General features: G+C 54.3%; 2 protein-coding genes across 2 annotated transcripts; one reads left to right on the top strand and one right to left on the bottom strand.

Moving 5' to 3' along the window:
* Positions 1-5816: 5816 nt before the first annotated feature.
* K489DRAFT_316172 (ArfGap-domain-containing protein) lies at positions 5817-9456 on the top strand (the record flags this gene model as incomplete). Its single annotated transcript, XM_033601141.1, has 3 exons — positions 5817-5880; positions 5942-6075; positions 6127-9456. The coding sequence occupies 3 exons, from the start codon at positions 5817-5819 to the stop codon at positions 9454-9456; spliced, it is 3528 nt and encodes a 1175-aa protein (XP_033461192.1).
* A 963-nt stretch (positions 9457-10419) lies between these two features.
* Positions 10420-11583, bottom strand: K489DRAFT_369073 (uncharacterized protein; the record flags this gene model as incomplete). The annotated part of the gene is made up of 1 exon (XM_033603006.1): positions 10420-11583. The coding sequence occupies one exon, from the start codon at positions 11581-11583 to the stop codon at positions 10420-10422; it is 1164 nt and encodes a 387-aa protein (XP_033461191.1).
* Between the last annotated feature and the right edge of the window lie 508 nt (positions 11584-12091).

The following is a 12091-nucleotide window of genomic DNA, read 5'->3' as shown; positions in this document are numbered from 1 at the left end:
ACATGGGTTCATTTTCTACTGATTACAGCACATAGTTGGGCCCAATATCCTGGCGACGGCGCAGAAAATGGTGCAGTAGTCGTGCGACTAATAGCACTGTAAAATCATGCCCCCCTGGTGAACTTGTCGATCGTCCTGCCGGTCGCAGTTCCCGAGACGATGAACTGTTGTTACTGTCGTCCTGTTCTAATCAAAGATACCTCAAAGCAATGGCTCGCCAACAACAGTGATTGCAATGATGACTGCGTGTAGCTCCTGTTACAGATATGATGATCATCAACCTGTATTAACAGGCCCTGGAGTATACAACAACAAGAGTAATTGATGTTGGAACGCGACGGTTATGGCGTTCGTAAGGCGTTCGCACTTTACCCTCTGCGGATCCGGTTAAAGTTGGTCCTGCAGCGCCGCGGCGGCGCCCACGCGCGCGTGTGATGGTGTCTTCCAAGCTTCGGTCTCACTGGGCGAGTCTCTCCGGCCGCTGCTGATGTTTTAGACTCGCTGTGTGTTTGTCGATCATTCATCCATCAATTCGATCATCGGTGGTTCTGCCCGCCCATCCGCATACACATGGACCGTACTGTATCAGGTGTACATGATACAGTAGAGAGCGACGATGATCGATGAAGCGTCGTCCATGTTCAATCCTCATTGTCTTATCATAACGTGCGATGATCTTCTCACAGTCTTGTGATAGGCGATGAGGTCATACTGTTCTTTACCATCTCGTACGATTGTCACATTGTGTAAGACTGCCCAGGTGTGGACAGGTGCAGATGGTGCAGGATAGCACTCCGCTTGCGGATGACCGTTCACCCTTTCTTTACAAGGGCGCACCTGCCCCATGTCCCAGAGATCGAGGACCGCACTACACACGGACGCGGAGACTTGCGGGCACCTGTTTGTGATCACGATAATCGCACGGCAGTCAGCAGCAGAGTGTTGGTCTCCTTCCTATTATTACACGCCGGCTTGTTGCGGAAGGCAATGGTTGTGATCTCTACAGGCTTTGGGGTGGAAGAGAGAGGAATGACATCTACACTGATGATCACATATTTCTCATAGGTACCACGAGGTTACGGACACTCCTGCCGCTCCCTTTATGATTATACAGTAGATGCCTTTGGCAGAAGAACAATCCGATTTGGTACCCAGGTGTTCATCGTCACCTGCATGCTATACATTTCAGCGCCGCAGTAGTGGAGATCGATCCGTCAAGTGATAGGTTCTGCCCGCGTGCTTCCCACTTCCAACAAAAGCTAACAGCCAACTCGTTCCTTCCCGGATCTGGGCGGCTCTCGTTCACTCCGTCTACCATCGGACGAGATGGCTTTGACCTCGCTGGACGGAGGCAAATGCGCACCATACAACCGTGGAAACTCTCCTTCGCGCATGTGCTGGGATACCTACACACACGACACAGTACCCCGCAGCGTCCAGACAGGTCGCCTCTCTTGCTGTTGGCGTGTCTCAGGAGGTTTGGAACTGACACAGTGCACGGGAGGATTACACGGAAGCCAAGCCCTCGCCGCGTGTCTCGAGCGTTACTGACCGAATGTCACGAAGATCTTTCTATCTATCGTATCAACGGCCTGAACGGAGGTGATGCGGGAGAAAATAGAAGAGGCACTGTATGGCGCCCTCGTACGAGAACCTTGGAAATGATGGTAGGAGCAGCTAGTAAGAGCCCAAGTACAGCAACTCCGTATCCGTTCAAAAATCACCTACATACATGTACATGATACCGGCCACTAGTCCAAGTCATCACGATCATCACATCACCAATCAAATCTCTCATCGGATGTGGATCGCCGAATTCCAACGGTATCAACGGCTTCTATTACGCGCGCGATAATCAATCTGGATTGCCACAATGCGCCGCCTGGATGTATCGTTCGATTTCGCGTCAGGCCGCACCAACATCTACTGCAGATTCACGTGACGGGCCCCAACAACCTCTCGACATTGGTGAGTTCACAGCGAATACAATCTTTCAGAGTAAAGTGGTGTTGCACGAATTGCTAACATCGGTCGTCGTGCTTTCGACCGTCGAACGCACGCAAGTGGCGCAGTATGCAGTGTGACCAGACGCTGGATTTGAATCATTCTCTGGAAAGGCCTATCAACCTTGGAAGTGCATCATAATGGCCTTGAAATGGACAATGGCGCACGCCGAGGACGGAAAAACACGCTACAAGAACACGTGAGTTTCCGCATTCGTGTCCGGTCCGATGCACTGCAATGCAATGCAGCACACATAGATTCGATCGTCTAGACATTGATACTGCAGTTCCTATCACTACAAGTGGACATGCATCTTCGAAGGAGAATGTCCCATCGCTGTTGTGTATAACTCGGTCCGTCTAGATCTCTCTGCCCCGGCCTGCATGCAACTTTTTGGGTGGTGACACGGGTGCTAGCCCCAGAGATGCCCACGGTCTTCGGCTGCACCTGCACTCGTCCCCGATCCTCACTGCCCTACCTACATTACACCTAGTAGGGAGATGGTTGCATGCGTTCTTCTTTGTCGCAGCATATGCCCAGCACGGCTACAGCGTGGGGACCATCGCACGTGGCGCTCCTTTCAAGTCCATCGCTTAGGCCGGGGACGGGTTTACACAGCGACGTTACCTGATCAACTTGAAGCAGGGAAAACATACGGCATAGTCGCTTATCTCAAGTTGTTGCTGAGGTCCTCTCTATCTCTATCGACCCAGAGCAACGGTCGATATCTACCTCTACCCCTCACGCGGCCGTTTGACGACATGCACACGAGTTTCTGTCCCCGTCGTTGACCCTAAGCCATGTCAGTCTGGAACAATGACGGTCGTGGCTCCAGTCATTGTATGATATGCCCTCTTGCTACATCCTACGGTAGTCAAGTGTTGAAGAACCGTTGGCGCAGCGGCAGCAGAGGGGTTCATCGCTATGGGTGATGCGTACGTCCGCTCATCTGCCCTACCATCGTCTCGACGACAGATAAGTCTTCTCGCCGTTCGGACCTCAACCGTGATTGCTGATGGCACAGAGCGAGGCTTTTCTACAGTATAATCTTGGCGGCGGCTGTACCAACAGTGAGATAATTGACTCATGCCACGTGAAAAAGCGAGATCCCGTCTGGGAAATGTCACATCTTGGTCTGAGCATAGGTCGAGTGAAGGGAGATTTTTTTCCCTTATCGCTCGCTACAGGTGAGAATATCTTGGAGGTCTGCTGAGACGTGCCAGACCATCAGGGCTCTGCTGGTGAACCCGGAGCATGGTACCTCGCCAATGCCTCCGACAAGTGAACCACCGGTTGCCCGATCGACTGATACCCGCACCACTGTCATGTCTCAGACGGTCCAGGGGCGCCCACGGCTACGTAATGTGTCATCTCCAAATCGCCGGTCAGCAGGCAATGAGGCACAACTGAGGAGGGCAGTCCTACATCATCACAAGCTATCCGGGTACTTCCCCGAATCCTCGCGACCCTGTCGCCAAAGACTGAGGCCAAAAGTCATCCGACAAGGTATGACGCCGACTCTGAACATTGAAACACACTCGCGACTATAGTGTCTGCCCTTGACGTTCGTGGAGCATCACACATTTCTCGGCACGGGTTGCTAGATTGAGGACATACCCTTGAGCCGATGATGATCACCGTCCAACGTCGGCGACAGAACGACGACCGTTGCCCGTCGTCGTGATGACATCGTAAGAGTCCCCTTATCAAAACCAAGTATGTTGTCTTTGAGTGCAAAGCCTTGCGAAGCGGTTGGTACATGTCGCTGCCTAGCGACGGAATCATGTGTAGCTGAGGCGGGCGCAACGATCTTTCGGTGTCGTCGGAGTCGTTGTCCGCAGTACGATGAAATGGCGAGATCTCGTCTAGGTTATGATCACTGTTCGTGCATGTGGGTGAGATCTTATTCATGCTTCACGACGCGACGACATTCGTGATGATCTCGTGCTCTTTAGTGCCGTGGTGTTCAAAGCACCCTCGCATACGAAACCGGCAATCGACAACATTGGTATGCAGATTCGGTACGGGAATCGTCAAAGACGGCATGTTTCAATGGAGAATCTCTCCGGCCGACCAGGCACTTTGCGATGAATATTCCGTCTCGGCTATTTGGCCTGATTGTGACTTCTTCTCACTGATGACGAAGGTGTCTGTGCATCATCTGCAGCTCGAGATCAGAACAAGGTTCAGGACCATATGTCTCTCTCCCCATCTATCTGCGTCGTTGTGGGAGCTGACAAAAGCGACACGTGATGGCGCGACACCAATGAGCTTGCTCAGCTACTGAGTATATAGGCAGCCATGCACATGGATGCCCATATATAAACCAAGTCGTTGGGTGTACTGTGCATCGACCCAGTCTCGCCCGCGCCTGTAGTGCGACGGAAAGAATAGATGTTGAAGCTGACGCTAGAATCGTCCTGTGTCACCGAACGGCATCGATCCCAAATAGCAATTATACCACCAAAATCGATGTTGTGAATACCTAGGTCGATGAGGCGCGAAATTGGCGCCGGAGGACGACAAGAAGAATGGTGATCAGACAACGTACTTTCCATTGCCAGAGTATTGGAAGGAACGGCCCACGAAGTTCGCAGTCAGCTCCAGGGCTGCTGGGGAAAGGAATTGCTGGCGCGCACACCACGCGCGCCATGCCCGATGACGACCGTGACGTGTACTGTCCACCGACGGGCGCCCGAATGCACGAGCAGGCGCCCGCGGAACACGGACTGATTATTAGTCGACGCTGATCATTCTCCCAGCGATGATAGAATTGAATGAGAGTCTCCAATGAAGTAGGCCATGAGGCAGAAGGGATGTCGATAGCGTACCAACACGACTACAAAGATAAGATGAAACCCAGGGTACACGTACTATACCACGTTTCAGTGACACGCGGCCAGATAAATTAACTGCCGAACTGTGCACAATCTCGCCTCCTGGACCGGCTACAGTATAAGGAGGGAATAAATCAGCCGGGCCGGACTCCATTTTGTCCACGATGTGTGATGATGACTTCCGATGTTGATGATGACGACGGCCAACAAAGGGGAAAGTAGAGGAAGGAATAGAAGTGCTTCGCGCATGGCGGCTATCTGCATGTTCCGCGTGGTTGTTCTGAGGTCATTCCTCGCTTGTGATATGATATAACAAAAACCACATGTTCACAAGCGGACATTGTTCATCGTCAGTCGGGTACCTACCTAGGCAATGATGCATAATTGATCGTCAGCATCCACGGACTCGGGATTTATCTACTACGAGGTACTGCTCACTCCCTCGACACACTATTGTACAGTAGTAGAAAGAATACGAACCCATGGGCTTCCCTTCGGCCTTCGGGCGACTAGTGACACACGGACGCCTTCTTCTTCGTCCAGTAGGCTGTATGTAATGATCAAATGCGTCGCGCTGTAATTGCTGTAAGATGGTGATGCGACGGCGGGCGGCAGGGTCCACCATTCGTCGCCGCAAGTGCCCTCCTCTCTTTACACTGTCCATACAGTACAAGCGGAGTTGTAGATGCGACCCTCTCTCCAGGTCTACAGCACAGCACAATCGCACCCTGTGCAGCATTATTTCAGCAAACCATCCAACCATCCTTCACGGCTCTACTCAAGGTTGTGCTGGCGCGCGCGCGCATCCTTTCCAACACCGCAACGTCCGTGATTGCGTGGAGCGACCAATACTCCCCGCATCCCGCTCACTACGTCCTCGCCATCTTCACAACAGAGTCTCGCCCTGTGAATCATCACATTGTGTCGCACCACCGATCTTGAGGCTCTATAGCCTCTACAGCCTGCCGACTGATCATGGGCAACGTCGGCAGCAGGCCTGATGAGGCATCGCCCCTCAGCCTGGCCGACCAGGCGAGATGTAATCTTCACCCGTGTGACCATTCCGCGACTCGAGCGAATACTGACAACGGATGCTGCAGTCACCATTGCGAACGTGAACGTCACCAACTCGCGCGGCCAAACCTTACTCCGAATCACTCCAAATGCATTTCCAGCGACTAGATTCAGCGCAAGCAGAGATATAGGCGACGATACCCCAATCGAATACATCCAGGTAGGCAGCGCTGTTCGTGAATCGCGAGTCCTTGGCTGACGGAGTTGTCAGGATCCCGACTCAACCACGAGTGGATCACCACCATCCTTCCTCCTCAGATTATCCAACAGCGACGAGCTCAGCTTTCATTTCACATTCCTCCTTCGCCAACCCACAAACTCAATAGGCGGCGTACCCGTACCTTCAAATGCATCCACCACCACTAGCAGCGCTGGTGACACACAAATCTCAGGCTTGACCTACATCTTCGCGTCGAGCGCCAAAGAGGTGGAGAATCTAGTTCTTCGGGAATTCCACTCGGATCCCAACCTACACAGAAATCCAAACGTCCAGTTGATTGGAGACTACGCGACTGACGGCAGCCCTTCGGTACAGTTCGGATGGACGTGGAAATGGCGACCACCGAAGTCGTCCGAGGACAAAGGAGGAGGTTGGCGCAATAGCTGCAGTTTCGTGGAGTACAATCCGCGCGCGGACCGATTGGAAACCCTTGCCAACTTCACCTTTTGGGTTCAGAACACACAGCGTTACCTGGCAGCGCCCAAATCGCCACGACTCGAACTTAATCTTCCGCCTAGGCTGAGAGTGCCGTCGACGCAATCGATCGAGTCCCGCATCAGTAACGTGAGCGATTCCGAAGGCGAGGGCAGCTACAAGGATCCTCGTGAACCGACATCACCCATCTTCGAAACAATACCTGAGAATGGCCTCGGTCTGGCACCAGTGACCACCTCGACATCAAATGCCACTACGATTGCACCCGGGACAGTCAAAGTTGATGTGCCGGTGTGCAAACCAGAGGATGATCCATCACTCAACGAGGATGGCCCGCTGTTTCGCGCGACGATGCGGTCACTGGAGCAAAAGACGGGAAACATGCGCTTGCGCATGAAGAGGGTTCTACGTACGGCTGAGGCCGCCGAGATAGCGCAACAAGCCTGCAATCAAGCTGTGGGCGATTTCACACAGGCTTTGAAAGATGCGGCCACGTCGAATGCCAATGCGGTTCAACCAGCGCTGGAGCATTACTTCAACAAGATCGCTCGGGAGATTCTACAGTATGAGCGACAGAATACGGTCAATCTGCAAAGGCTTGTGATCGATCCGGTCAGCAAGCTGTACAACCTCGAGATCAAGCAGGCAGATTACAAAAAACGCGAATTTGATGAAGAGAGCAAGGAGTACTACTCGTATGTGGGCAAGTATCTTGGACAGCGCACCGAATCCCTCAAGGAGAAGAAGCAAAGGCAAAGCGATGAAAAATATCAAGCGAAACGAAGGACCTTTGAGCTCAAGCGCTTCGACTACTCAAGTTTCATGCACGATCTACATGGAGGCCGCAAGGATCAGGAGGTGCTCTCGCAATTGACAAAGTACGCTGATGCACAAGCCAAAAGCTACCTGGCCACCGCCAAAAAGATCGAAGACATGGTTCCCCAATTGGATGCTCTGGTCTCCGAGGTACGGATAGCAGATCAGGACTATCAACTCCAGCGTAAGGAACGCGAAGAAAAACGCCGCGCACTGGAGACGAGCAGCAAATTGGGCGGTGAGGACGGGGGCAGCGGCGCTCCGGGTCTCGCGCACTCCACATCGGTGAAAGAGACATCGCGTCCGAGCGATGTAGAGCTCTCACGGTCGGGTAGCGTAAGTGCGCATGGCTTATTAATGTCGACATCACCTCCTGTCTCGCGCACAATGCCAGTCCAACCAACGGCCCACACTGGACTTTCGGCACCTTCGTCAATGGCTCCACCAGCACTACCTACCGCAAGTCCGAACTCCAAGTTCAAGGGAATCCGCGACCTTGAAGAACAAAATCCAAGTTCGAACAGCGGCACACATCGCAAGGAGGGCCTGCTCTGGGCACTCAGTCGACCCGGAAGCGATGTGGATCCCAAGGGCATCATCAAACCTGGATGGCACAAATTCTGGATTGTCCTCGATCAAGGAAAGCTCTCCGAATACGTGAACTGGAAGGACAAGCTCGACCTGCATCGAGAGTCAATAGATCTGCGCATGGCCTCTGTCCGTGAGGCTCGAAGTTCTGATCGGCGTTTCTGCTTTGAGGTGATCACGCCGCAATTCATGCGTGTGTACCAGGCGCCTGCGGAGGAGGACATGCGTTCGTGGATTGCTGCGATCAACAATGCCCTGCAGAGCGCATTCGAGAACAAGAACTCGCAATTGCCAGCGTCACCCACGCCAGGGCAGCCCAGTTCGACCCGAAAGGACATCGCGGCGGTCCTGACTGGGAAGAGCTCGTCGTTCTCGGGCCACCGGCAAATCTCTAACCCCAACAGGAACGCTGCTGCGTCGGCGGTCAGTCGACATTCCACGATCGCTGAGAAACCACAATATAAAAGAAGTGAGGCCAGCGATCACGAGTCGCTGGCTCTGTTGCAACGCATTCGAGACGTCGACGAAGGCAACAGGTTCTGCGCGGATTGTGGATCCGACAGCAAGGTCGACTGGTGCTCCATCAATCTGGGGATACTTTTATGTATTGAATGCAGTGGCATTCATCGCTCGCTGGGAACCCACATCTCCAAGGTCCGCTCGCTGACGCTTGATACGTCTGCCTTCACGCCAGACATTGTTGAAATCATGCTTCTCGTGGGCAACCGCATCAGCAACACGGTCTGGGAATCGAAACTCGATCAATTCCTCAAGCCGGCGCCGCACTCGACACGAGATCAAAGGCTACACTTCATCACGGCCAAGTACGGCGATCGAACGTACGTGCAGAACAGCGGGGGCGCTCTTACGCCAGATGATCACCTCATCACATCGATCAAGAAAAATGATATACATAGTGTGCTACATGCTCTTGCACAGCGGGCAAATCCTAACGCCCACGACCGCTCGCGCTCAACACACGCTGTGTACCTAGCCCTGGCAGCCGCCGACCCGGCAGCGCCCGCTGGCGGTTTCTACCATAGTCATTCCCCGTCAACATCAAGTCTACGGATGACTACGGCTGTTCCGGCAGCGCCATCCAGCTCTTCGCCCCAAAATGGACTCCGCAAACCTTTCGCAATGGCCGAGCTGCTCCTGCAGAATGGCGCAGATATCCCAACTCAGCCAGCTCCGATACCATTGACCACAGCTGCGAGACTCTACCTCGAATTCAAGACGGATCAGAAGCTCGGCCGCAGCCAGGTCAGCGCCGGCCGCGATTCCAACGGCGACAATCTCTCGGCGCTGCCTCAGGTCCTTCCCAACGGCAGCATCGTCGGCACCGGTGGAATAAATGGCTCGGGCTTCGAAGGTAGGCCGCGAGATGCACCGCAGCGGCTCCTCAAACGGAACAGTCGTGATCGGCCCCGCAGCCGTGCCAGCCCTGCTACGGATGCCATGGAAGGTCTAGTGAAGAAGTAGCAGCACTTCCGACTTTCTGAACCGTTGGCCACATCGTCCACGATGCCTGCTGCAGGGCTGCCGGGGCTTTTGCCTCGCGCCAAATCGACAGCACTGGCAGCATCCACGCCTCCAGCTCCAGACACTGTTCGCGACGCCACGTACCGGGCGCTCCCAGGTCAAGCCTTCGGACAGATCCATCGCCTTCGACGACCGCGGCCGCATCTTAGCATGCGTTCTTTACGACAACATTGGCCAGGGCTGGACGGGACGATGCTCGCCGTCAGTGTAGATGTCTTGCGAGCCGGCGAGGCGTACGCCGAGAGTGAGTATGCCTCGAGCAAGCATGATGCTTCAGAACCGCGGTCTGGCCTGGTGCAACGCATCCGGGCGATGTCACGCCAGCGCGCGCGCCCATCAACGAATGATTGACGAAGCAGGAAGTCATTAAGCGGAGAGTTGCCAAGGGGTGGCCAGGGACTTGGAAGGCTCCACGGTTAACCTCGTTGAGAGGCGAGAGTCGGTGCATCTATGAGACCTTTTGCGCCTTTCGTGAACCATCGGAGGGAGCTCAGGAGCAAGCGGAGTTTGTTCCTGCTGGGAGGCAGCCCGAGAGCGACAAGAAGGGCGCCTCATGATCTGCCAACACGTATAAAAGGGCTTGGATTACGTGTTATGCTGCAAATGCTCACGCATATGACCACATGTGGCCGTTGCTGGGCCTTCGTGTTTGTTCTTGAAGTCATGGGGTTTTGCATGGCTCTCTTATCACAATAACAGAATAGAAGTTGCCCGAAAGGATGGATAATGGCTTAATGACTCGGGGGCTTTTTAATGGACCGGGATTAGATAGGGCTGCAATCGCGAGATGAATGATTGAGTATTGTGTCTTCTTCGCCGTTTTCGTACATTGCGCATCAGATCGCAGGGTCCAGCAGCAGGAAAGATGCGGTGGGTCCATCATCGATCCCACAACCGTCGGATTCAACCTCGTAGAGGCAGGACATGTTGCGGTAAAGCACTCTGTCGGCAGAGTGGACACATGGGCTGCTCGCGTAGCCATTCCGTGACGCAGCTCCAGCAGAAGACATGCCCGCACGTCGTCACGGACGGGTCCTTCATGCCTTCGAGACAAAGCGTACACTTTCGCTGAGGTCCACTCTCGATCCACTGCAGGGGTTCCGGGCCGCGGAGATCGACTCGCGGCTTTGTGGCCAGCGGCGTGTTGGTCATGTGGGAAATGCGTTGGCGCGTCGCCTCAGGATCAAGACCTCGCGGCGCCGGAGCGTTGAAGAGCAGCGGCGGTGTGGTGAAGGGATCGTCGTGCCCTGGTTCGCCTTGGTTCTCAAGGACGTCAGCTGCCGAGGGTGCTGGAACACTGAGTTGCTGCTGGGCGGTCTCGTAGGTGTCCTGTAGATGGAGATACGTCTGCACGACCATCTGCACGACGAGCAAGACGCCGAGCACCTCGTAGCCGGCTCGCTGATCGCTCTCCTCGAGCTTACGAGTGAATACATATCGCAGACCGAAGATGCGTTTGCTCAGCTGGTAGTATGCTCCGCTGAAGTAGAAAATGGCCAGGCTCACGGCATAGATTGGGGCCGGCGAGGTGACTGAGTCCAGATGCTTGAGCACGTACTCCTGAATCTGGTGAAGACGGTTCGGAGGCTGGCTGCGGCGCGTCGGCGACGAAACTCTCCTCCGATGAGATCGGTATAGAGTCTTCTCCAGTTTCGAGCGCAAACGACGGCGTAGTGCCGGCAGGAAATGCGTCAGAACATAGGGCAGCAAGACGCTGGAGATGATATATCCTCCGCGACGGACGACAGAAGGAAGGCTATGCGTGTCGTCTTCGACTTGGACGATATCACAGTACTCCTCTCCTAGGGTTCGGTTGCCGATGAAGGTAGTGAGGCCGAGATAGAGCAGCTCGGTAAAGACGCCGGCCTCGCGCGACCATTTGTGTTCGGTTCGAGCTCCATATAGAGATCGAATGACCGATGACAGTTGGCTCAGCAGTACTGACTGGAAATAGGCGTCCTTCTGGTTTGCGCGGATGATGTCCGGGGCGGCGGCCCAGGGATAATTGAAGTCGCTCGTGGGTTCCTCCTCGAACGGTCTCGGACCATCGCGAACATAATCCGACATGGTGTTGGAGCACGTCACGTACGACTTCAGATCTCTTTCGATACCTCAGAGACGATGTAGAACGCGAAACGATCGCCTCGATGACAGCACGAACAATGACGGACTCGACTTCCCGTATCTGTTGCCGCCTTCTCACACGAGCCTGTATTCGAACATCGGTATCGAGAGTCGTGAAGCCGAGGTCACGTGTGGGGCCAGCCTCCGTGCCGGCACATCTGGCTTGCCAGGTAGTCGACTGTTGTACAGTACACCGTACGCTTTGAAGAGCCAGCGTCCTCGAGACCTGAGCCGTTCCTGGCCTGACAGGCGTTTCATCGGCACGCTCGAGACGTTTTCGCAGTTCATCCACCCCCGCCCGCAGGCTTTAGAAATATGGGCACCATTGTTCATCGTCCCGTTGCAGGAATAATAGCTCACAGTGCCAATTTCAGCCCTGGCAGCATTGTCTTGGTCAAGCCAAACAAGTCTCTCGAAGCCTATGATGGCAGGAATTTCTCCGCCTTTCAGC

The sequence above is a fragment of the Dissoconium aciculare genome (genome assembly GCF_010015565.1).
Source record: "Dissoconium aciculare CBS 342.82 unplaced genomic scaffold K489scaffold_4, whole genome shotgun sequence".
NCBI classification, from domain to species: domain Eukaryota; kingdom Fungi; phylum Ascomycota; class Dothideomycetes; order Mycosphaerellales; family Dissoconiaceae; genus Dissoconium; species Dissoconium aciculare.
The sequence above is the reverse complement of the archived record's forward strand: the minus strand, read 5'-3'. Positions and strand labels throughout refer to the sequence as shown.